Source organism: Cydia pomonella, chromosome 21 (assembly GCF_033807575.1).
Source record: "Cydia pomonella isolate Wapato2018A chromosome 21, ilCydPomo1, whole genome shotgun sequence".
Taxonomy (NCBI): domain Eukaryota; kingdom Metazoa; phylum Arthropoda; class Insecta; order Lepidoptera; family Tortricidae; genus Cydia; species Cydia pomonella.
Genome location: NC_084723.1, coordinates 585,786 through 612,161, shown reverse-complemented (window position 1 = coordinate 612,161; position 26,376 = coordinate 585,786). Strand labels below are relative to the sequence as shown.

The following is a 26,376-nucleotide window of genomic DNA, read 5'->3' as shown; positions in this document are numbered from 1 at the left end:
TAATCATTTGAGGAAATAATGCATACGTCGTGGTGGTAAAAAGCCGCAATAGAAACTTACCTCGCACAGCGAAAGTGTGGAATAAGGGACGTCTCAAAGTAGAACGATCTGGGTTTTCCATGATGAGTGACAGGGGTCACGTGATGAGTAACGGGGGTCACGTGATGAGTAACGGGGGTCACGTGATGAGTAACGGGGGGTCACGTGATGAGTGGCGGGGGTCACGTGATTAGTGACGGGGGTCACGTGATGACTGACGGGGGTCAAGTGATGATTTCTATAGAAAACGAAGTGTCGGACGCCTCGGCCTGGACCCGGACGGTTCTAGCGTGAGTCATCCTTTAACTGTCGCCCGCGGTATTTCCGCAAAAGCGTTAAACTTAAAAAATATATATTGTATGCAGATCTTTATTCAACACTCAAATCAACTAATTAGATAAATACATACCTTAAAAGTCTTAAAACTAGCATACATATGATAAAAAATAATTATTGTACAATAAACACTTAGTTGCAAGTTGCAATGAATTATGCGACCCCGTAGTGTCAGGGAGCCGTAGAGCGATTAATCTTTAGTTGATATCATGTTTATTAGAATAATACACATAAACCGAATGATTCGGCCCAATATTCGGTTCGGTAACATTTGAAGTATTTGAACCGAACATTCGGTCGAATATGCGTATTCAACTAACTCCATATTCGGCCCGTCTCTAATTTGATCTTCTTATACTGGACGTTGTCAACATGCACGTAGTAGCTGGGGAGCCAGCGATGCTAGATGTGTGTGTTACTCGAGCGTCATAGAGACCTATTGGAATCGAAAGATTAGATGATAGTAAATTATATAGAGTTTTCTTTTCCAGCGAGCACGAAACTTTCCTTTAATCGTCTACAAATTTATTAAATTCGGCTGCGTACATCCTATACTAACACCAATCGATTCACGAACAGCCAGTTTTAACCTCCACAGTTCTGAAAGATTCAACTTAAAGTTTACTGTTCCGATATCGTCCTTATTGCGCAAGAGATAAAGTCCACATAGTCGGCATACATAACAGCCGATTTGCGATTTATACGTATCGCTTCAAGTCGATTAGAGGCGGTTAGCGAGCGTTTTATCGATTTGAATCGATAAAAGTTTAATTGGTTGCAAGAACGATGTGTGTTTAGCGAGTTGAGTTCGGAAGCTGCATTTGTATTCGTAACTTGACACATTTTTGGCATAAAGATTATGTTATTATGCATTTTTGTCATATAGATTATGGTACTCGTTTATATAGTTATACTCGTAGTGTATTTATCAAACATATTATTTAATTTAGGTATAATATACTTTCGAATGTCAAAAACCTAACACAAGTTCACAAAGAAATACCCGCAAATACTTTCACGGCTACCAAGAGTTGACATTTGACATTTACTGCGTTAACTCAATAGCATTCTCTCTATCTCACAAATACATCAGTGCGAGCGAGATGGACTGCGATCGAGTTTACACAGTCTCTAATGTAAACTTCAAGTGTACTGATGGTACGGCTACTGGAGTAAGACACGACGAACCACTAATTTTCACAAAATATAACTATCTAGTAAAGTGTAAAAAGTTGATTATTACGTTTGCATTGAAATACCATTTACTAATTCAAAAATACAAGAAAGAGTTACTGGGTTTTCCTACACAAATATAATTAATCCAGCCCCCATCGGCCGCAGTTACCCACAGCCCACAATTAAAATAAAAAATGGCCGCTTTCCTCAATCATATCCCATTCAAACCCTGAAGGATTCTGCCGGTTAGATATACCACTTTAATAAAACTCTAGCCTAGCTAAAATAAACTTTATAACTTAGAAGTTACGGATGGTATTGATAGTATTGTTAATGTGGTTTTATGTATAATTGTTAGGTTGGAATACGATTAGCTTCCTTTAATTGCAGATGGCTTTAATGTTGGTTCTTAGAGGTTTTGTTGAAAGCTAATTCATTGTCAAAGGCTGTTGAAAAGCTATAGAATTATTTCATTTGGGAAATAACTCGACTAAGGAACGATCATCAAAAGTATACAAAAATGTAGATAATAATGTCCAAAATCGAAAAGTAAAATAAAAAAACCCCAAATAAGGCCAATGTGTGTAGCCAACATTCCAATCGTTAACGCTCCGTCGCATAGCGTAGTCATCTCTCTCTATCGCTATTCCCCATTAGTGCAAGTGACAGTGGCGTTTCATTCGCTACGGAGCGTAAACGATTGCCATGTTGGCTACGCACCTTGGCCTAATTTGAGGTTTTTTCAAGTGAGTTATTTCCTCATGGTGGCTGGTGGAATTGACTTTTAAGAGATGATTTAAGATATTAAATATTTAATAACGTTTATTTGATATTAATTTTTAATGTTTTACAGTAAATATTTTCCTCGCGTTGTTGTGATGAAAAAAATGTATTTCACTCAGGAGTAAAGTTTGTTTAATCCTCGTGCCTTGAAACCCTCGCATCGCTCAAGATTCGACTACGCGCGTGGGTCATTTTTTGGATTATTTGCTTCCTTATCAATATCACCACGAGATGCTGAACAAAAATGTTGCCCCTTAGTAATACCAAACAACAATTTACCAATATTTATGAATAACCATTTTTTTTCCTGTTGTAATGTAACAAGCACAAGTTTTAATTAAAATGCCAATTAATTAACTTCCTGGTTACTGAATTGCTATGGATAATACTTTTATATGTTTTTGTTTTTAATTAAATTCCCTTTGAGCATTTTTGTAATTCACTCGTGAAAACTGTTTTGGTTTGTGTTTTAATCATATTAATTCATATTTTGTATAATTGCATTCTGTTTGTTTCCCAATAAAATAAATAAATAACAATAACAAGATTACACAGAAAATTAGAATTAAGTAAAATATCAAGCTGTTAAAACAAAAATTCTATAGCAAACTTGCAGACATATTATTTGGGGTTTTGGTATAAAATTACTCGTTTTCACAAATCGATCACTTTTCGTGAGAAATTATGACACAAAACATGAGATTAGATACTGAAAGAGAGGTATAGGCACTGTGAATGTCATCTCGCTTTGTGTAGTAAGGCACAGCACAGCGGATGTCATTCCAGATCTAGAGCAGAGCCCAACTGGGGAAGTACCTCCACCTTACAGAAAACCGCAGCCAAATAACACTAGACGCTACTCATAGTGTTGTGTTCCTGCCGGCGAGTAAGGTTGCCAGAGCTCAACGAGGGTGTGGAGTGTTAGGGTCTGTTATGCGCATGTAGCACCTCCTGAGAGTCTGGAGTTGCAGGCGTACATAGGCTACGGAGACTGCTTACCATCAGGCGGGCCGTACGCTTGTTTGCCACCGACGTAATATTAAAAAAAACTGTAAAATACAAAACTATAGTAATACGAGTACAATAGCCACAAACCGAATTAACGGAATGGGCAGTAGTCATAACATTACCTTAAGTATACGGAAATGCGCCAAACATTTCTGGCCAATTTTGAGTATTTTTGTAAAACGATTACAGAATGGGAGATACTTACAGTCGTACTGTGCTGTACGTTTGTTTGCCACCACCGTCCTATTGAAACGGAAAATTATTCACAAGAAATATGACAAGGGACACAATTGTCTGGAGCCCACAGGAAATTAGAAGATGAAAAGAAAAAGTTTCGTCAATCCTTTGAAGGGCTTAAACAAATTTCTTTCAACAAAAATCTAACTGGAGTCTCGCTGTCGCTTTTATAGTGTTGAAGTGAGAAAAAATACCCCTTTTTATTACGTTTTCATAAGTGCGATAGAGACAAGACTAATTTTCATGACTTTTCTTAACTTTGAATGTAACAAAATAGAAAGTTACGAGTTGAAAACTACAGATTAGCTTTGCAATAGACAAATATGAAACAAATAGGTGGCTGATCAAATACACTTTCTTTTTAAATTTACTTATTAAAAAATCTTAATTTGTATGAAATTAAAATGTTGTATAAAATATGCGTAAATCGCCCTTAGCCCACGCCGACGTTTTCAAAGTTTAAATCTATTTTTTAATATGTAAATTTTAAAATAAAGTAAATGTTTTCCCCCCAAAAATTGTCTATGGAAATATAGTTCACAGGCTGGCTTCAGCCTGCTATGCACTGTCCAGGTTAGCACCCAGCCTAACTTCGTATAATAACAACTAATGCATCTATACGTACCTGTGACCGGCCGCCCCGCAGGACTCCCAAACTGGTTGCTCCGAGTTGCCGACTCGCTAAGTCGAGACGGTCGCTTAGTGTAATTGGACCAAAATTATATAATTCACTCCCATCTACATTAAAGGACTCGAAAACTGACTCAATTTAAAAAAAAAACTTAAATTATTACTTATTCAACACGCATGCTACTCAATTGATGACTTCATGTGTATAACCTTAACTAAAGATCATAGACCCAACACCGTGAAACGAAATATTTTTTTTTTCTATTACTGATTTGTTTTATTGAATCTATAATTATTAGTTGTAAAATTGTATTTTATTTTGACTTGTAAGACGTACCTTTATTTTACCAATAAAAATATGTATTCTGTAGTTTAAAAAATATATGTGATATGTCACCTCATTGTTTCATATTTGTCTATTGCAATACTTATCTAGTGACCTACGTATTTCCTTGTATGTTTCGGCTCGGCAGGAATAGCGATTCGTGGATTCGTTTCACTGTCAGACTGTCTTTTCGTCCGAATAAATTAAAGCAATCCAAGGGCCCCTTGATAGAATTTGCCACAGGCCCCGTGCGGGCTTAATCCGGCACTAGTTGTCACACATTAAATAAATTAACGGATACAGTATTTCATTCGTTGCGTTCAGGATTTTATACAAGATATCAAAGGTGTCCGCAGGAACCGTCCACACTCGCCCCTATATATATCGTCGTCTAGTAAGATTGTCCCATCATTTTTTACATTATTCATATCGATAAAGGCCCTCAAAGGCAAAAACTGTCATAAAACCCGTACTCCACCGATCGTCGAAGGTCGGCCTCGTGTCACAAAACTAAGTAATATTCCGATATTTCCCTAACCCAAGACAAAACTCGAAAGTAGTTCATTTCCCTTTTATTCTTGAGGGTGAACTAGTGGTGGACTCTTATGGGAATATTCGGGAACTTTTTACATTATCATTTGATATTTACCAGTCGCTTTTCGGTAAAGGAAAACATCGTGAGGAAACCGGTTTAATCCAAATAAGACCTAATTTACCCTCTGGGTTGAAAGGTTAGATGGCAGTCGCTTTAGTGAAAACTAGTGCATGCGCCAATTCTTAGGTTTGGTTTCGAAGCGGATCCCAGGCTCCCATGAGCCGTGGCCAAATGCCGGGACAACGCGAGGAGATGATGGGAAGTTTTGATATTCCTCTGGAAAATAATGTCGGCAGATTATTATTACTTATTAAATTAGGTACAGTCAAAAGATTTAATTTGTGACCCATTTCGTACCTTGTCACAGTGACAATAGTATGAGGTCTCTAGCGAGTTTCATGTTGTTTGTCACTGTGACAAGGTACGAAATGGGTCACTAATTAAATCTTTTGACCTACAGTTTTTGTTAATGCGTAGGTCAACAACATCAAAAACACTAACAAAAAATTACATTTTGTTTTGGACAGATTCCCTGCAAATCTGTTTTAACAGTTCGACTACAGGAGGAAGTAAAACTCTTAATGAACTTATTATTAAAATATTATTATATTGTTATATATAAAATTTATTAATTAAACAAAAATAATATCTTACGAGTATAATTGTTTTACAGTAGGTGTCCCATTATATACCTTCTTGAACAAGCAAAAAAAGAGTAATTCACGCAGTTTTGAGTAACCCACATAAGATCAACCTAATCTTTCTTTTGGATTTATTGTATATTTTCTGGTATCTATTTTGGATTTATTGTACATATTTCTCACATCACTTGGGAATAATCCTCGCAACATGAGTATATTCCCGGGAATATTCCTCCAGTGCATCACTATTGTGACCTACTAAGAAAGTTGGAATCGCAGTTTCCGTAACCACTCTAGTATGTGGCGTATAAATATCACCCTGTCATAGTAAACCAGCGAAGAAAAAATAGTTTTTTTGTGCCTACGAGTTAGAAGCAGCAGTGAGGCCTTGACGAATCTGTATTATGATATACTTTAGTAAAGTTGAAATCGCTTCTGTCTAAGTACATGAACTCTTGTGTGTGGCATGTACTTAGAGTGAATTGTCTCGGCTTTTAACTTTGACGACCTGTCTGGCCTAGTGGGTAGTGACCCTGCCTATGAAGCCGATGGTCTCGGGTTCAAATCCTGGTAAGGGCATTTATTCGTGTGTTGAGCACGGATATTTGTTCCTAAGTCATGGGTGTTTTCTATGTATTTAAATATTTATATTATTATATATATCGTCGTCTAAGTAGCCTCAACACAAGCCTTATTGATCTTACTGTGGGATCAATCCCATAAATATTATAGGACATTATTACACAAATTGACTAAAGTTGACTAAGGCAAAAATTGTTTTTCTGTTAGTATTTCCCGTCTACAGTTGTCTAATCCTGGTGGTCGATAACCAATAACCATTATTAACCATCGATCGGGTTGTCTCGCTATATTAGAGAATTGTTTCTACATGTAGGCACAAAAGTTGTCATTCTGGTACCTAGTATGTCCTGTCTACAGTTGTCTAATCTTGGTGGTCGATCCGATACCCAATAGCCATTGATCGGGTTGTCTCGCTGTAGTCGCTATGGAAAGTGAATTGTTTCGGGTTTTACGACTCGGTGCAGGATTTTATTATACACTGTGAATTTTTGAGAAAGCTTTGGTTTGTAAAGTGGAAAGAAGCTAAGCGGTCGAGGTATTCAAATTGATCTGTACATGAAAATGAATGTTAAAAGAGTAAACAAAAGAGTAATAATTTAATGTAAATATTATTGTAATGTATAGCAAATTATTTGACTTTGAAACATATGCAGGTGATTTGGATTTTTTAACTACTTTTGTACTTACTGTATGAATGTATGTATAGGTAGGTTGAGAGTATTAGAGAATAATCGGTCTTATTTAAGATCCATTACGACAGCTCGAGAAATTGCATGCGATTTTCGTTACGTTGCAGTATTAAGTGGATCGACTGAATTCGTTGCAGGTACTCTGTAGTGTGTGCTCTGTGTGTGTGTGTAGTTATCGCAGGGCCGGATTTAGGGGAGGGCAACCGGGGCTACTGCCCCGGGCCTCCACAAAAGAGGGCCCCCCCAAAATAGAGAATTCAGTAAATTTACCATTTTATTTGGAAAAAATTTGGGGCCAGGGGACCTCCACTCCTTTATTGCCCGAGGCCTCCAGACCTCTAAATCCGGCATTGAGTTATCGTAAATTGAATACAAGGTCTTGAACTGTCTAAATCCGTCGTCTTGGGGCTGGGGCTTAAAGCTTTTGGTTGGATTCTCTGTTTTTAAAAGGACGCTATAATTGGTGACTATGCAATATTATGGTTCCGTCGAGCTAAGTTGATAATGGACTCAGAAGATGACTCTAGGAACTCTGGGATTAAATAAGGTGGAGTTGTCTTGATGAGTATCACTTTCATATGATAAGAAAATAATAATCAACGATAAAAACGTAAGTCCATAACAATTTTTTTTAACTGCACTAAAATGCCAACATTGTTTTTCAAAAGAGCTGATACTCTTCGAACTGCTAGATCGATTTTTATCAAACATAACTAAAACCACCGCAAGGAAATTCGCTTTGTAAAAATACCGCATCGAAATCGGTCCATCCGTTGGAGAACTATGAGGACACTGTCAGACATTGGCGTCAAACTTATAACACCACTCTATTTTTAAACTAATTATAAATAGGCTCCATTTTTGAGCCATTTAATTCGAGCCAAGATTGAAGAGAGCAAGAATCCGATAGCGTTCGTAAACACGTCTCAAACAAACCCAAACTTCAGCAGACAACTTAAATTCAAAAATTCAAAATTCAAAATTCAAAAATTTATTCTACAAGTAGGCCTCAAGGGCTCTTTTACAAGTCAATACAACATTTATAGTAACATCATATAGTGACATGAAAAATACATAACAACATTTATAAATACAACAGCCAATACCTGGGTAAACATTACATAATAATAATCTTAAAATAAATAATTAATACAATACAATAGAGATGTATAGTCTCTATAGTTAAAAACACATTAAATCTGGAGATGTAAAAGGTCCCCAATGTCAGAGTACTAATACTAATAAAATTTGGAGGTGTAAAGTCTCTCCAAGTGTCAAAATAAAATTTATACTAAATAAATAAACCGCGTCTGGACTGTTAAACTAGCAGTCTCATAAACTAATGCTACATTCTGTACATAACTAGTATGTACCAAGTCAAGTATATACAATATGACAGAGACGTATAGTCTCCACGGTAAATACATTAAGTTTGGAGATGTATAAGGTCCCCACGGTCTGAGAAAAATAATAATACACAATAATAAGGTTTGGAGGTGTAAAGGTTCTCCAAATGTCAAAGAATAAAAAAAATAAAAAATTGTATGAAATACATATTTCACGTCAAGAGACTGTTAAGCTAACAATCTTAAAACTAGTTCTACAGAATACATAACTACTATGTATTTAATATGTCAATTGTCATCATCAAAATAACTAAAACATAACAAACATTAATACATAAGGTTGAACAGCTAGAAACAACAGCGCCATATGCCTCTCCGGGACACTGCACGCAAAACTATTACAGCTTTTGAGACTGGATACTTGGCCATGATTCCGTGTCTCCCAAGTAGTCATCTATTTTATAGTATCCCTTTTTGAGAAGTGCATTTTTGACGTATTGCTTGAATGAAGTATAGGGCAGGTTCCATGCCTCTAAGGGTACTTTGTTATAAAATGTTACACAGTTTCCCATGAACGATTGTTTAACTTTCTGTAGACGAAACTTGGAGACTACTAACTTATGTTTATTTCGCGTATTATAACTATGGATATCAGACAGTTTCTTAAAGGACTTTATATTCTTATGCGTATACATTATCACATCTAGTATGTATTGTGAAGCTACTGTGAGAATATCTATTTCCTTGAATCGTTCTCTCAGCGAGTCACGAGAAGCCATGTTATAAATAGATCTGATTGCCCTCTTCTGAAGAACGAAGATGGTTTCTATGTCAGCTGCTTTGCCCCACGCCAGTATGCCATAAGACATAATACTGTGAAAGTAACTGAAGTAAACTAGGCGAGCTGTCTCCACGTCAGTAAACTGCCTGATTCTTCTTACTGCATACGCGGCAGAGCTCAACCTTTTCGCCAGGGCAGATATGTGAGGGGCCCATTGCAGTTTACTATCTAAAGTAAGGCCCAGAAAAACCGTATTCTCGACAAGGTCCAGCGTTTCGCCATTTAATGTGATGATAGTTTCAGATTTTCTTACATTCGGCAGCGAAAATTTGACACATTTCGTCTTTTTTCGCATTAAGAAGTAAGTTATTTGCTGTGAACCATTCTAGTACCTTTTCCAAAGTTTCATTGACTTGGCTATAATCGCTCAGTTTCCTGTCAACTTTGAAAATTAGTGAGGTGTCATCAGCAAATAAGACTATCTCACATTTATGTTTTACAAGGTTCGGCAGATCATTTATATATACAAGGAAGAGAAAAGGACCCAAAATTGAACCCTGTGGAACTCCGAGCTTTACAGTCATTCCAGTAGACTCCGTTCCATTTACAACCACTTTCTGGGTTCTTTGGTTTAAGTAAGACTTAACAAGGCTTAGAGCTTCCGTTGACAGACCGTAGTGCTTCAGCTTGTGTAGAAGTGTGTCATGCTCCACGCAATCAAATGCTTTGGACAGATCGCAGAAGACACCTATAGCATCTAGCGAGTGTTCCCAGGCGTCGTATATGTGCTTGATTAGTACAGAGGCGGCATCAGTCGTCGAACGACCTCTTGTAAAACCAAATTGTTTTCAAAGGATGGAAAAACGTTATCTCGGGATTCTGACGGAGCAGAAAGTTTTAAGGAATTTATTTAAGTAATAGTATACTTGATGAAATATAATTTTATAAAAAAATCTATGTTACTAATTTGATATCCTACTTTTTTTTAAGATTCAACATTTTGATAGGAATCGTCCTTTCATCCCTCCTACTATATTACCCTCAAATAAGGCTGCGTTTCCGCCAGAGATGTGTGAGGTTGCGTAGCGGGAGATGTGTTTGTTAAGAACCAAAAGAATCACTACACCCTGAGCGAACACATCCCTCGCTACGAACCCTCACAAATCTTTGGCGGAAACGCAGCCTAAGCTTTGTAATAGGTATTCAGACGAATCATGTCCAAATGATAATAATTTCTACCATTTGCAGCATTCAATAGCATTTAGGTACTCATCATGTCATCAACTTGAAATATTTTCAAAGTGGTCTCACAATCTCTCTACACATCAAACTCGGGTCTCAATATTGATGACTTCTGTCCCACCGGATTACCATAGCTGATCGATGTTCCATTACTGGGGGTAAGTCACGGGATCATATAAAATTTATAACGACTGTGTACATCACCCGCGACAGCTGAAAGATAGGGGTCGTAAATATACAGTAGTTTTATGGGGCGTCATGTAAGTATATGTCGAGTTTATAACATTTAAGAGATGTAGGAAGAGTCCAAAGTACTTTTTACGAAATAGGCTGATTTGCAAACTGGAGTCCAAGCTAACATTGCCCAGACTTTAACGGAACAAAATGAGGTAGTGTCACTAAACGAAAGTCCAATATAAAAAGCAAATCATTTTAACAAATATGATGTCGATTTCACTGAAATACTATATGTAAGTCTGCGAAGTTGCGAAGGATGCTAGGGTCCCCTAGACCCATATGGTGGGTAAATGTGCTAGCTATGGATGAGGTCTTGGTGGCTCAGATGGTAGAGCGCTGGAGTATCGATCCAGGGGCCGTGAGTTCAAGTCGCACCCTAGGCAGTAATTTTATTTAATTAATTATTGAAAATATATTTAATTTAATTAGTACATACAAGTGCGAAAAATAGGAAATTCGCAACGAGTGGCGATAAATTAAAAGACGACGGAAGGAAGTGTTTTAAATCGCCACGAGTTGCGAATTAAATACCTATTCGCACATGTATCGTACAACGTTTTACAGTACATATGGCCCTTTAAATTTTTCTTTTAATTATTACACTAGTGCGGTAATGTAGCATCATATGTACTGTAAAAAATATTTACTTAAATAAATAAATGAATATTATGTATATATTTATTTATATTTTTTTTTTCGGTGAAGGAAAACATCGTGAGGAAACCTGCATACATCTACGAAAAAATTCAAAGGTGTATGTGAAGTCCCCAATCCGCATTGGGCTAGCGTGGGGACTATAGCCCGAGCCCTCTCGCACATGAGAGGAGGCCTGTGCCCAGCAGTGGGACGTATATAGGCTGAATTATTATTATTTTAAATAAATAAATATTATAGGACATTATTACACAAATAGACTTACGTATATAAATTGTTGATAAGATCATGAGTGTCGTCAAACAGTGCATGATTACGAACTATTGAAGGTAAATTGATTTGGTTACATCAATTGCAATTTCTGTTGGACTCCGCTTTACCTAATATTTTCAGAGAAATATGACATTAGTGATGAGATTGCTACACTATGTTATTACAAATGCCATGCAGTATTAGCCTGGTCCGACTATTTTAGCTCGCCATTTCGAAAGATATAAAATGTTGAAGTCCAATTACATTTGTGTCGAATCAGACACACATTTTATTAAAATTTTAAAAGGTTTATTTCTCGTTACCTTGCTCTGAAACTTTATAATTAGTAATTAAAACAACCTTGTTAGGATATACATATATGTATTTAATAAAAATGCTTAGATAACCACTATAGGTCGTAAAAGTACGTACAGGTTCCTTATAAATGTTTAAAAATACAATACAGTTAAACAAGTCCCTAATATAACTATACAGAAAGTATTGTAATTCTGAAACTTAAATGATATAAGCTAGTACTAAGCGTTTCGACTGTAATATTCAACAGAATTTTGATTTGACCATCGTCATTAAATGAATTTAATGATATAGAAGATATAAATTTTATATCTTCTATATTCCTTCATTAGCTTCAAAGAAGATTAATAAGTCCTTAATAATACTAAAATAAGTTTGATTTTAAAGCTGCACTTCATTCGTTAATTATTTCTTACGATCACTTTCAAGATCTTCCCTGAGAAATTATACCGTCCTCATAACTAAGTGCTCTTCTGTAACTTCTTCTACTTGCATATATATAGCCCCACCACGCATACAAGGCCTAATGGTGATATTCGGATATTAACTGTAGCTGGGTTACTGTGGCGGCATTACTGCTGCGGTCTTGACGCGGACGCTGTCCTTGTCTATTGCCTAGATAAAATGAGTGACGGATTGTACGTTAGAAACATGACGGGAATGCTGCGGCGAACGTCACTCATTTTATGAAGGAAATTGACATACACAGCCGCAGCGTCCACGCCGCAGCAGTATTGTCTCCACAGTAATGCTTTCCGTCCCACTTTATGGCGCCGAGACGTGGCTGGTTCTTGGAAGACACGCTCAAGAGCTTCGCGTAACAGAGATGAAGATGCTGCGTGGGATACGCGTTACGCGCGCTGACCGCATCCGCAACGAGTATATCCGTGGCAGCCTAGCAGTCTGTGACGTAATGGAGAAGCTCCAAGAATGTCGCCTCCGGTGGTTCGGCCACCTAACTTAGCCCATGATAGCCCCCGACCCTACAGCAGACCTAAAAAGCGATGGCTCGATTTCGGGAAAGCACATATGAGCGTAAACGGCCTCACACGAGAGGACGCCCAGGATCGCGCAGTAGTGAAAAGTAAGTAGGGAAGCGGACCCTAGTAAAGGCCGGGATAACGTTAGATATAAGAAGAAGTAATGTACCGTCAGTTAACATCCGAATGTCTCCTTAACAGCCATTGAAACGCATTCCATTGTATAGCGCACTCTTCTACAACAACTTTTAATATTCACACTGGTTTTCCATAGCTCTAACTGTTGTTATGCGTGGGGGCGTTAGCACTACACCTTTTATTCAGTAGACATATAGTTATACAGTTTCTTCCATTGCCTGACATCGATGATCATTGTGTGCGCACAGGCACAGGTATGCTGGACGGGCTCTGGTAGTATCGCGGGGGCTCGTTGAGGGTTGTCGCGCCTACCACTCCGCCGCCGGCCACAAGAAGTAATCTGTAACATTATGGTATCTTTTTAAAAACATTTAACACATTTTGATAGCTTCAATCACGTAATGGTTAATATTCTCTTCGGCTTCAATGAGAAAAAGTAGTGTTTTTTGAGACCATGGCATGTGGCCTTTTTAACAAAAACATACATTTATCATTGTCTATTAAGCCTCATACAAAACTGACAAATTGCTATCAATTTTTGCTTCAAAATTACATTAAAAAAATTACGTCTTCTCCAAAGCAATTGATTTAGTGGAGGATGATAAACTATGCTCAAATCTAAATTATTACAGTCTCATAATCTATTTGAAACCTTAAACTCCTGGTTAAAACCAAAATAAAAACAAAAAGCTGGTTAAGTGATAATGAAGTTACAATACTTAATTGCTGATTTAGCTACCTTAGACCATGGAGTGCCACAAGGTTCTATCATCGGATCCCTTTGTTTGACATAATCATTGAAAGTCATAATGTATACCTAATGGTTGTCATATTATCACTAGTCAAAATTCTGAAACCTTTAACTTTTCAGGATTGTCGTAAGGTTATCCTATAGGTTGGGTTAAATTAGGTTTGTTTTATGATAATCGTGAAAAGTTACGCGTTTTTGAGAAAAAACTAATTATTTACTTGGTCCATGTTATGAATGAATGAAAATCATTTATTTCGAGCTATAAACTCATATAGTGTTAGTACATACAACAATTATTATTTATCTACCTATATATCTAAGTTAGTACAATATAAACAAAACAATAAATACCTAAAACTACTTAACATAATCTATTTCGATGATGCGTTGGTCCGTTGGGTTCATGCAGTTGGTTCCAACGCCTCATCAGTGGACAAACAATATATTATTACTTTAAACTTTATGGGAAACAATAGAGATTTCCACTTATATACACTAATGATCGTATTGTATAAAAAATAAATGTGCTGATAAGTTAAATCTCGATATCTTGACGATCGAGAGCACCACACATAGGCTGACCGAGCAGATTCAGACTGAGTCACAGTTTTGTAAATGACATCAATCATTAATGTCATCTTAATATTTTGTAAGATTTACCTTCGCCGTTTATGATGCCGCAGTAACGACGCTATGCTTGTAAAGCTGCGTTCACCGCGGCGCGGGTAGCCAAGCGCGAGCCGCCCGTCATTACGTTTGCGCACGCCCACGTTGTGGACGCTGCCGGCGCAGGATACAGACAGTGTGTACGCGTGGTTTGGCTGCAACAAAAAAAAACATTTTAAATAAACTTTTTTTCAAATAAAACTGTCATATCGATCATCATTCGACGCGCGAGGTAGACATCGCATCCGTCGAGAATGCGTTCCATTTGAGGCACATGTGTGATGCGTGCACAAAAACATCTTAATATGCAATTTATTACTTCATAATAAATAAATATTGAACATTCTTACACAAATTGACTAAGTTCCACAATAAGCTTAAGAAGGCTTGTGTTGTGGGTACTCAGCATAAATATAATATATAAAAAACTTAAATACATAGAAAACACTCAAGACTCGGAAACAAATATCTATCATAATAGAAGCTCTGTTCAAATATTTATCCATTTGATGGCGACTATACAAGGGTCCCGTTACGCATCGGGTACGGAACACAATACTTTTACGCCTAGATATCGCATCCGTCGGGAAATGCGTTCCGTTTGAGGCACATGTGTGATGTGCGCTAATTACACGAGCGTCACGCGAACTGCAGGTCATTCACGGACCATTTCAAAAACTAATAATATCCTTTCGGAGCTGAAAAATGAATGTATTATTTTTCAGCTCAGAAAGGATATTATTTGTAACAATTTCAAAGTTTAGATGATAAGATATGACTTTGTGAGAAGCTGGAGTCAGAACTAAAAGTAGGTAAGAGTATAAACTTGTTAACTTCTTTAGTCTTTCTGTCCCATGCAACACCTTTTGGTAAAGTTGGAATGCTAATTGAGACCATAAAATCAAACAGCATTCCTAAAAAACAAATCACCACCGAACAAATTGTATCTAAAGATAGACAATAAGTTATATTTTCAACAAATAAACATTTTCATTGCGCGACCTCTAAATGGCTCATTCCAGAAACTTTCCCACGTATAAAACCGTTTTAAACATCTATGTCAACAAGTTATAAAAATTAGAAAATTTCCACTCACAAAAATTTCAAATACAATTTTTTTCAACGAGATTCACATTTAACATTTTCAAATTAGACATTTCTTTTACTTAAAAAAAACTTTCTTTTACTTTCTGTTAAAGACTGTTTATTTATTTTATTTGTTTGAGTCATCAGCAACAACACAATCATCCAGCGGTAAAAGTGCATGGCGACTTTATCAATGAATTAATTCATTATTTCTCCTTGCAATTGGAAGGTTTGTCACTTTTTGGTTCTATGTAGTGGCATTAAGATTCAAAATGACAAAAATTCCGTCCGATTGGCCGCCACCAAGATAGACTTTATTTTGTGGAGCAGTTGGAACTTTTTATAATCTTAATCTTAGTATGGTAGGGCACAGCACAGCGGATGTCATTCATAAATGAAGGTGCGGGGTGTTATGGTCGGCAACGCGCAAGTAACACCTCTGGAGCTGCAGGCGTCCATAGGCTACGAAGACTGCTTACCATCAGGTGGGCCGTATGCTTGTTTGACACCGACGTAGTATAAACAATAATAATAATCTGTGGGTTTTGTAACCTGAAACGATTAGTCGTACAGCGAACAGGCGTCTTTATCGTCATCTCGCAGCCGTCAGCCGTCGGCAATCACGTCCCGACAAGTCTAATTGGATCCACCATCATGTCTCACGCGCCATTGCCTGCTTACGCGAGTGTTATTTATTATGTTATTGTAGTTACAGAAACGTGCATGACCATTTCATGATGGCTAAACAGCCCGTTTAGTTTGGGTTTGATGTAGGTTTGATTAATTGACTTACTTACTTTTATAGGCTTTGCTACAAAAGTTCTCACTTGCAGAGTTACATGAGACAGTCTCGTAATTTTGATGAGTTAAAGCCCATGATTTCTATGATTTAATAAACTATAACGTTCTCTCATACAAGAACATTTTGCACACTTTTTGACAGACAGGCAGACGGTTCTATTATTGAGTATTAAGCTTTTTGGAGTACATATTAGTCCTGCGTATTTATGCAGCTTGCATGTACCTAATATAATAAGGCTCAGCTGGCTATATACCTGACTCGATGACCTCAGCAAGAAAACCCCATCAGATTATTCTCTAAGCAAATCTTCTGCCTCACTCTAGAAACCTGCATGTCATAAGGATCATTTTCCCCTAGCGTAACCTACATACCTGGCTTCAAAGTTAGTAGGACCAGAAGGTAGCCAAACACACAGGTTAGGCCAATATATCCTAATTTGTGTTTTGGCCTTAAGCCATCTTGTGAGGGTCTGAGTTCTTGGAATTGTTATCTTCGTTTTTAAATTGCATACCTGACTTGATGGCCTCAGCAGAAAAACTCCATCAGGTTCCCCCCTTAATAAATCTTCAGCCTCGCTCCTAGAAATCTGCATATAGCAAGGTTCAGTTTCGACTGGCACGGGCAACGGGCGGCCGGCCATATTGTTGGTCCATTTTGCTGGCTCCTCGGTCTATAGAGTTACCAGATCTTCGAAGATTTCCTACCTGACTCGATGGCCTCAGCAGAAACACCCCATCAGGTTCCCCCCTCAACAGATCTTCAGCCTCGCTTCTTGAAACCTGCATGTAGTAAGGCTCATTTTCGACAGGCACGGGCAGCGGGCGGCCGGCCATATTGTTGGTCCATTCGGCTGGTGGTTCTTCAGGCTTCCGAGGTTCCAGGTCCTCGGAGGTTTCTTCGTTCGTTTCTGGAACAAGAAAAGTTCAAATTCGGAGCCGGCTCATGGGTGGGGGGTGAGAATTCACGTAGTCCGTACAGAGTTAAATTAGTCCGTTTATAATATGAGTATTACCTGCGACGACATCTGTAAGGCAGTGCAGTATCCGACACCAGCAGAAGGCGCATGATTCAGTTGCGCGCGCGCAAAGATTGCGCGCTAGAGCGCAGGCAACTCGCCACCAGCACACCGACATTGTCACATGATTATGCCCAATAAATGCCAGGAAGTTTCTACTTCAAACATCATTCACAAAGTATTTTTGATAACTTTGATAGTGAGCCGAGATGGTAGACGATTGTCTATGAACCTTGCCTTGGTTTGATATGGCCTACCGCGAAAAACTATAATCGAAATTTCATTATACGCCTCTCTGTCTATAGCACGAGTATGGAAGAAGGATATAGAAGTAGATAACGAAATTTCTACTGTAGGCCCTCACCTTAGCTCATATACTTAGGAGTAGGGCTCCTGATATCCGTGATACACGCCGATCCGTAGCTACGGGTTCTTAAGCCCGGCGGTACTAAGATCACGAATTTCACGAACACGCCAAGGTACGTACCTCGTACCTGCGTTCGCGACCGGATTCACGTGACACGCCGTGACCGTGACACGCCATGATACGTAGCCCGTACCTGCGTTCGTGTGCGGAGCTTCGGGCTCGGTTCCGTTGGATAGGTACTTATCGCACGTCTCGTAGTTTCGACACGCCCGGGAGAAAAATAAATAAGGCCTAGGTATTATTGAATTAAGTTACCACTTAGTATTGTATTTTTTGCATCGATTTGAATATAATGGTTATATCTAAATAATTTATGGGGTTATCCTGTTTTTTGTATAACCAGCTAATGATTAATAGTCAAAACTAGCGACCTGCTCGTTGCATAGCACTAATATAAATATAAGGTGTAAAACTCCCTAGTAAGTATCATTATAATTATGAACTTAAGCAACGCTGTGCTACTGGTTGTCATTATTAAATCAAGAGAAGACATTTTTCTCTGTTAAGTATTAATGAAATGAATGAAAAAGCAAACTTGAACTTGTAAAAGCTTGCTACTATCAAAGAATATAACGTAGCCTAAATATAAACAAGGCAATCCTAATCCAAAGAAACAAAAGGGTCTGCAAATCTTCGGTAGGTATGATAAAATTGATAAAGGTAATACAGGTAAACAAATTCAACAAAAACACATGTACGGGGCCACGGAAAAAAGTACGCAGCTGCAGTTCTTATCAGTTTCGGACTTTCGGGGCATTAAAGAGTACTGTTTATTTCTAGATTGAAGGTATAGTTTCTATTTTCCTCCGTGAGCTTCTACGGGTTATCGTCTTATCTATTGTTTAAAAACCGCAAAGGCGCGTGCCACTATAAAAAAATGGTTAGGCCGCATAGGTAGCGTTTATTGAATTACTACTCTATTGAGCACGGAATAAGATTCATTATGAACTAATACAGAATTCTAACAGAATAGCTGTCTGATCTCTATTGGTGCGTCTAAGGTAGGCGACTAAACGCTCTCAAACCAGCTTAACTTGTGACACTGCGATCCGAAACAAAGATACGTATTCGAAGACCTCGCTTGCACTGGTAATGCGAGCGCACGGCTAGCTAGCGCAAAGGAAGCAATGTTATGTTTCTCGAGGAGCAGGTAAAAAACAGGGCCGGTTTTTCACAAAAATAAATAATAAAACAATGGTAAAATAGTAATAAATATGTATATCCATTTAACAATCCCGCACTACTAATGTTAAAATAGACCTACACTTAGGAGCAAAAAAATCGACTCAAATCTGTGTTGGATTTAAAAACGAAATATCTCCGAAACTAATTCGCGTATTCTTAAAGTAATAGAACCATTAAAAAGCTGCCATATTTACCTTTTTAAAAAACACAAAATTCCTGAAGTATTATTTCAGATACTGAAATCTGAGCGATTTTAGCAAAATGGGGTAAAATATGGGTAAAATCACGTTCAATTAACGTCCTGAAAATGGGAATAAAAGCAATTTCGTAGAGAGAAAACCATTTAATTTTTCCTGTTTAATATTTTGTATTTCCGCCTCTGGCCTTCTTGACGCATGCAATCCGGTTCTTCATGGATCTTATCAGCTTCCTGATGGTATCCTGCGGACAAGCTCCCCATTCCTCGACCAAAGCCTCTTTCAGGGCCAAAATCGTGTCAGGAGCGGGATCCCGGGCTCGAACCTTCCTTTTTAAATAATCCCACAAGTGCTCGATGGGGTTCAAGTCCGGACTCAGAGGTGGCCATGCAAGGGTGGGGATGCCAACCTCAGCAAGGTATGCCCGCGTGACTCTTGCGGTATGACAAGGGGCGTTATCTTGCATGAGATGGAACCCCTCCTCATAAAATCCTGCATAGGGGACGACATGATCTTGCAGGATATCTGTGATGTAACGATCTGCGTTCAAACCACGTCCGCGGCCCCCACCAGGAATGAAAACCAGCTCGGTCCTCCCCTCCATGGATATCCCCGCCCACATCATGACAGATCCCCCTCCGTAGGCGACCGTCTCGGAGATGCAGCACTGCGCAAATCGTTCTCCAGGTCTTCGGTACACCCGTCTTCTTCTGTCACTGCCATGGAGACACACCCTGCACTCATCGCTGAAGAGTACGCGGCTCCATTGTTCGTACGTCCAATTTTCGTAAGTGGTTACGACATCCATACGAGCGTCCCGGTGCCTCTCTGTCAGTTTGGGCCCTGTGGCAGGCCTTTTTGGGGTAAGGTTGGCTTCCTTAAGTCTTCGACGAACTGTCCACTTGCTGACTGGTTGCTCTCGGTTCTGCATCAGCTGCTGCTGGATGTCAACGCCAGTACGCTGTCGATCACGAAGACTGGCCGTAACGATGAAGTGGTCCTCTCTCCTCGATGTGCACCTGGGACGGCCAGATCCAGGTTTGCGAGCAAGGTTTCCAGTCCGAATGAATTTTTGGTTGACTCTGGAAACAGCAGACTGACTTAAATTCAGCTGTTCAGCAACTGCACGCTGCGTAAGGCCTTGATTGAGCAAGACGATAACTTGGCCGGCTTCAGTTTCTGTCGTGTCCATTTTCTTGCAGGTAATTCCAGGGAATGATTGCGGGAGATGTGCACAGGACAACTTCTGATAAGAGACAGATAAGAAATAACCGGATACACCGGTTTTTATGGCCCTCAAAGGTGCGCAACTCGTGCATAATCAAAGCAGGTAAAATGTTGTTTTCTACAAAAATAACAATAACCTGAAATTTACCAAACCGATTTTAATAGTTGTTAATGTTTTTGATAGCTTAATTAATAAACAATAATACTGCAATTTCATTTTCACTGAAATATTCAACGTTTTCAGAAAAATTGAAAAAAACTAAAAAATGTGACTTGAGTCGATTTTTTTGCTCCCGAGTGTATATGTTATAATTATGTACACTAAAATAAAGATATTATTTACAATAGAGTACACATTTAGTAAAACATTTATACAAATTTATATTATGAGTCAACAAAAAAATAAGTAACATATACATAATAGTGTATGCATAAAATAAATAAATATAAAACAAAATATGCATATCGTTTAGAGTCAAATCACGCTAACTCTTTCAAGCAAACCATACAAACAGTGTCAGTTTGTTAGAAGTCTGAAGAACGCTAACTCTTCAGACTTATTTATTACTATTTTACCATTGTTTTATTGTTTATTTAAAATTAGCCTGTTTAAAGTTTAAAATTAGCAAACAACTGTTTAAACAGTTGATTATAAAAATGAGTATATCTCGTTATTATTGTAATTACACAACCCATTCTGTTAGATGTGTACCTACTATTTAAATAGTGTTATGTTTTATCTCTTTAAATTAAACAACGTAAAACCACCCAAATATATTTGTGTGAAAATCCGGCCCTGTTTTTTACCTGCTCCTCGAGAAACATAACATTGCTTCCTTTGCGCTAGCTAGCCGTGCGCTCGCATTACCAGTGCAAGCGAGGTCTTCGAATACGTATCTTTGTTTCGGATCGCAGTGTCACAAGTTAAGCTGGTTTGAGAGCGTTTAGTCGCCTACCTTAGACGCACCAATAGAGATCAGACAGCTATTCTGTTAGAATTCTGTATTAGTTCATAATGAATCTTATTCCGTGCTCAATAGAGTAGTAATTCAATAAACGCTACCTATGCGGCCTAACCATTTTTTCATAGTGGCACGCGCCTTTGCGGTTTTTAAACAATAGATAAGACGATAACCCGTAGAAGCTCACGGAGGAAAATAGAAACTATAATAATGACATATTATTGTTAGAGCGTTTTATTGTATGACTAACAAGCTAAGCCAACATACCGGTTTTTTTTTTGGAGATAAGAAGTGCAGTTGCACGTGCAGACAAAGATAATAAGATTTGCGAGCGACTTATTAAAATGAAACAAACAATATACATAAGTAGCTGTGGGCTTTACCTTTTATTCGTGAAGTTGAAAGAAGTGACCGCGATGTTTTGTTTTACAAATTCGTGGTATTTTTTATTTAATCTGGAGGGAGCAGTTTAGAATTTTGAACTCACATTCATTGTCATTAGTTACTCCTGACATCATAGTTGGTCTCCTGACACACAGTGTTGTTGTATTATTTTAGCAACTCGTTTGTGTTCCTGCCGGTGAGTAAGGTTGCCAGAGCTCAACGAGGGGGGGGGGGGCGGGTTTAGGGTCGGCAACGCGCATGTAACTCCTCTGGAGTTGCAGGCGTACATAGGCTACGGAGACTGCTTACCATCAGGCGGGCCGTATGCTTGTTTGCCACCGACGTAGTATAAAAAAAAATATATTAAAGTAGCTATTCATTGTAATTAATGTTTGGTTCTTTTCATTTATTACTCATTAATATTTAAAAGGCCTTACTATTGAAAATAAATTTTAATTGAAAAGTAATGAAACGGAATTAGAGCTATGAATAAAAAATTCATGATAAATATTTATTCGTAGCTCTTAGAGACCGCATCGTATCTTCACTCAACGTCGCGGGCGGACCGAACCGGCGTGGTCTTAAGATACGTGAAGCCGTGATCACGCCTACACGGATCTACACGGATTCACGTACCCTAATTTCACGTAGCCGAATGTCACGTGCGGAACGGACCAGAAAACCGTAGCCGTGAATCACGAAACCGGGCGCACGGCTACGGGTTCACGAATCACGGACACGACCGCGAGCCCTACTTAGGAGTCATGAAATAGGCTTTTTATTGACTTAAAAAAGTGCTCAACGATGCAAGAGCAAATAGGAGAGGTAAGATGTTAGGACACCGGCATGATAACTTTTCCTAAACATCCTGGAAGGCAGGATTGAAGAGACAAATTTATTTTAAGTGTCTTTGTTTGTAAATAATCCTTTCCCATCGTATTTTTACGGAAACGTACGAACGAGTCATGCTATTTCAGTCAGTCTTAGTACAAAAAGAACTAAGGTTGACTGAAGTAGCATGACAAATACGAACGATTCCGAGAAAATGCGATGAGAAAGGATTATTACATCTGTAGAAGTATTAAACCTAAATAAATCGGTACGTACTGAAAATTAGCTCATTTCAAATGTACAAATTTATGCGAACTTTCGTAGGCTCGTCACAATGAAGGTTGGATCTATTTGGAGTAATGCATTAGGCTTGTTTCGCGACAGACAGACACTCCCTAAATCACTTAACAGACAGGCGACAGCCCTCAAAGGTTAACTTTCATTACTGCTGTTAATTTTAGCTCGTGTCATAAAGACGAGATCTGTATTTGTTATGGTTATGATCTGTTGAACCACAAAGGTCACTTTTGACACAATCAAATTCAGAACCTGTTATAACAATCATAATACGCCTCCAGTTTTCCGGGCACTAGCCAAAATTCTAACTTTTTTTTGTTATGACTGTTTTTTTATTAATTAAGTACATATTAATCTTACAGTAAGTGTTGTGTCAAAACACTGCGTAAAAGTTGTAAGTGCGTTTCCATACATATTAGTTAAACTCCAGACAATTGCGAATTGCTTTTAAGACATCTCTGGTGGCCTAGCCAACACGGCCAACGTTTGCAGAAAACGAAACGAATCGGGTCTCTCAAGTGTAATCTTCAGCGTTGCGAGGGTTTCAAAGCATCAAGGTTAAACAAATTTTGGCTCCGAGTAAAAACCAACTCGATACAAATTTTTAAAACTCTTCATTTAATTAATAAATCGAAAAAAAAAACGATGGAGCATATTGCGCAAAAATATTAGCTACATCCAGAGAGGAAAACGGGGAATTACGTTTGTATTCAAAAGTGGTCACGTGACGTCGTCCCCTTTCCTTTAAGTGGGCACGTTGCTAGTAATTGTAGCAGTGTGTCTCCGTGTGCCACCAAGAATTGTGTCTCTTTGTGCAATCTTGGAAAATGTTTCTATATTTATTGTGGGTTTTTTGCACAAATATTTCAAAATATTGATTTTTATACACACATTTTTCCCTATATTATATGCAGACATAAGAATCCGTGGGGTAAAATTGTTTGACAAGTAGGGAGTTCCTGTATCGATAAACTCAACGATCGATGCTAGTTCTATATACTAGTGATCACTCAAGGGTTTGCTTGTAAAAATATGTTTTTATTAAGAGTAAAGAGTAGGCTACGGATACTGCTTACCATCAGGCGGGCCGTATACTTGTTTGCCACCGACGTAGTATAAAATTTTTTTTTAATAATAACTCAATGTACTCTTCTTCGTTTTTAAGACAAGACAAGACAATTTTATAATTTTACTCATCCCAATTTTTTTCTTCGTGAATGTCCCATTTATTATTGTTAAAGTAAACGACCAGAATTTGTTCCATATTTTCGGGTATTAAGCGTCTAAAATTAAGGGAGTACAATTTTATTGTGAGTACAATTTTATTGTACTCCCTTAATTTTAGACGCTTAATACCCGAAAATATGGAACAAATTCTGGTCGTTTACTTTAACAATAATAAATGGGACATTCACGAAGAAAAAAATTGGGATGAGTAAAATTATAAAATTGTCTTGTCTTGTCTTAAAAACGCAGAAGAGCACATTGAGTTATTATTTTTACTCTTAATAAAAACGTATTTTTACCAGCAAACCCTTGAGTGATCACTAGTATATAGAACTAGCATCGATAGTCGAGTTTATCGATACAGGAACTCCCTACTTGTCAAACAATTTTGCCCCACGGATTCCTATGTCTGATTATATGCAATAGTATATAATTATGTATATTAGTATAAATATACGATTGTTTAACATCGACTGTACAAATGTACTAGCACCAATTAACGATCGCGACAATGACATCACTGTCTGAATGAATGTAACGGCCCGATTCGAAGAATAAGATACGATAACTATAAATTCTGGTTTAGATAAGGTCTTATTTATAATCGTTTGTATGTCGTATAATTGACAGAAGCAGCTCGATTCGGGCAACCAATGTCACTTTGACGTTAGAAATATCGTAGATAGATCTTATTGGGATCACAGCGGAATCGAAACAAACGTCAATTTTGACATGTCGTTTAGTTATCGATCTTTTAAAGATCTTAAGCGTGTCTTAATCATTCTTCGAATCGGGCCGACAGGCGTATATCCATATTAATCCATAGGTGTGTCTATTATATGTTTTTATAATATAGTAGGCATACGAGCAGAAAAATTGCCTACTGGTAATTATCCCCTATGCATTTCCATCCATCTTGTATTTCAGTATTTATTTCGATATATATGAATCCTCTTCAATTTCGGTATTTCAATAGAATAACGTAAAACTCGGCCCAATATTTCGGTATCCATACCCTATATCTAGTTAATAATAGATTAGAGTTGATGCAAACTTATCGCCGGTAACTAGCGAAAAGTTGTGTATCACATTTAATTTTGGATTTTTGACATTTGCGGTAACAACGCAGTCGGCAGTAATGTCGCGCTGCGTTACTGCTGCAGTAATGCCGGTGTAGACTGAATCCAAATGCTATCTTTGCTTTAGATATCTAGCTAACAAATAATAAACTAGAGCTGACACAAATAACTGCGATATGTCAAACTGTTCCGGCTTATCGCCGGTAACCAGCGAAAAGTTATTTCTGGCACAGATTAGACTAGTTAGTACCTACGGCTACCACGGCATTGACACATATTCGCTAACGTCTGCATAACTTACTTTCTATACATCTCCAAGGTGCAAGACGTCAGACACGTCATTACCAAATTAAAATGGAGCTGGGCGGGACATGTTGCCAGGCAAAGTGATGGCAGGTGGGCCAAAATGCTAACGGAATGGTGGCCGCTTACAGACGAAAGGAGTGCCTGGCGTCCGTTGGCTCGTTGGGTGGACGACATTCGAAAGACTGCGGGTCACTTCTGGATGAGATTGGCTCGGGACCGGGATAAGTGGCGTACTAGAAGAGAGGCCTATGCTCAGCAGTGGGCGATAAAAGGCTGATGATGATGATGATGATACATCTCCTTCACAGTAATATGCCAGCACGAGCGAGATGCATAGAAAGTAAGTTACACACAGTCAGGTCAGTGTCCATCGCGTGGTTTAGGTGCTCGTGGACGCAATTCAAAGCTATTTATAGTCAGCTCGTGATATCACTCTCTGTGTGTAAACATACCTCTGTTTCTGTACAAATCAAACACTAAGATATTACTATTAGACTTAATATTTAATTTTGGAATATTTTTTTTTCACACTGCACCCACCTTAACAAATTTCTGTTTGGCCCAGTGGTTGACTGGTAGAGAATGCCTCAAGGCATTAAGTCCGCCTATTGTACGTTATACTTGTACTTGTGCAATAAAGTTTAAATAATAATAATGATAAGAAGAGTCTGCAACACAGATAATTGATTTTTAATTTTACTTTTTTTTCGCTATTAAATAAGTATAAAATATCTAAATCAAATAATCATTGGTTTATCTGCGTAGCCAATACTTAGTCCATGTTATCTTGTAATGTAGTTTTGTTATTTTGCTTTATTATTAAAGTTTGTTTAACTTTTAATTTGTTTCTTTAGACTTAATTGATCCTCGTGACATTTTGTGAGCAGGTTCGGTAGTTAGATAGATTTTTCTATCATTTCGTTTTTTTCAAAAATGTTTAAAATGACA

General features: G+C 38.0%; 2 protein-coding genes across 2 annotated transcripts in view; one reads left to right on the top strand and one right to left on the bottom strand.

The window, feature by feature from the left end:
- The first annotated feature begins 237 nt into the window (after positions 1 to 237).
- Positions 238 to 26,376, top strand: part of LOC133529523 (putative aminopeptidase W07G4.4) — a 95,659-nt gene continuing 69,520 nt past the window's right edge. Inside the window, 1 exon segment of the mRNA XM_061867255.1 lies at positions 238 to 329. Coding sequence (XP_061723239.1) covers positions 250 to 329 — 80 coding nt within the window. The 5' untranslated portion in view covers positions 238 to 249.
- The window catches only part of LOC133529528 (uncharacterized), a 37,691-nt gene continuing 23,222 nt past the window's right edge, over positions 11,908 to 26,376 (bottom strand). The window contains exons 4-6 of the mRNA XM_061867259.1: positions 16,996 to 17,198; positions 14,398 to 14,558; positions 11,908 to 13,326 (exon numbers count right to left, since the gene is read on the bottom strand). Coding sequence (XP_061723243.1) covers positions 13,218 to 13,326; positions 14,398 to 14,558; positions 16,996 to 17,198 — 473 coding nt within the window. The 3' untranslated portion in view covers positions 11,908 to 13,217. The remainder of the gene's footprint in view (positions 13,327 to 14,397; positions 14,559 to 16,995; positions 17,199 to 26,376) is intronic.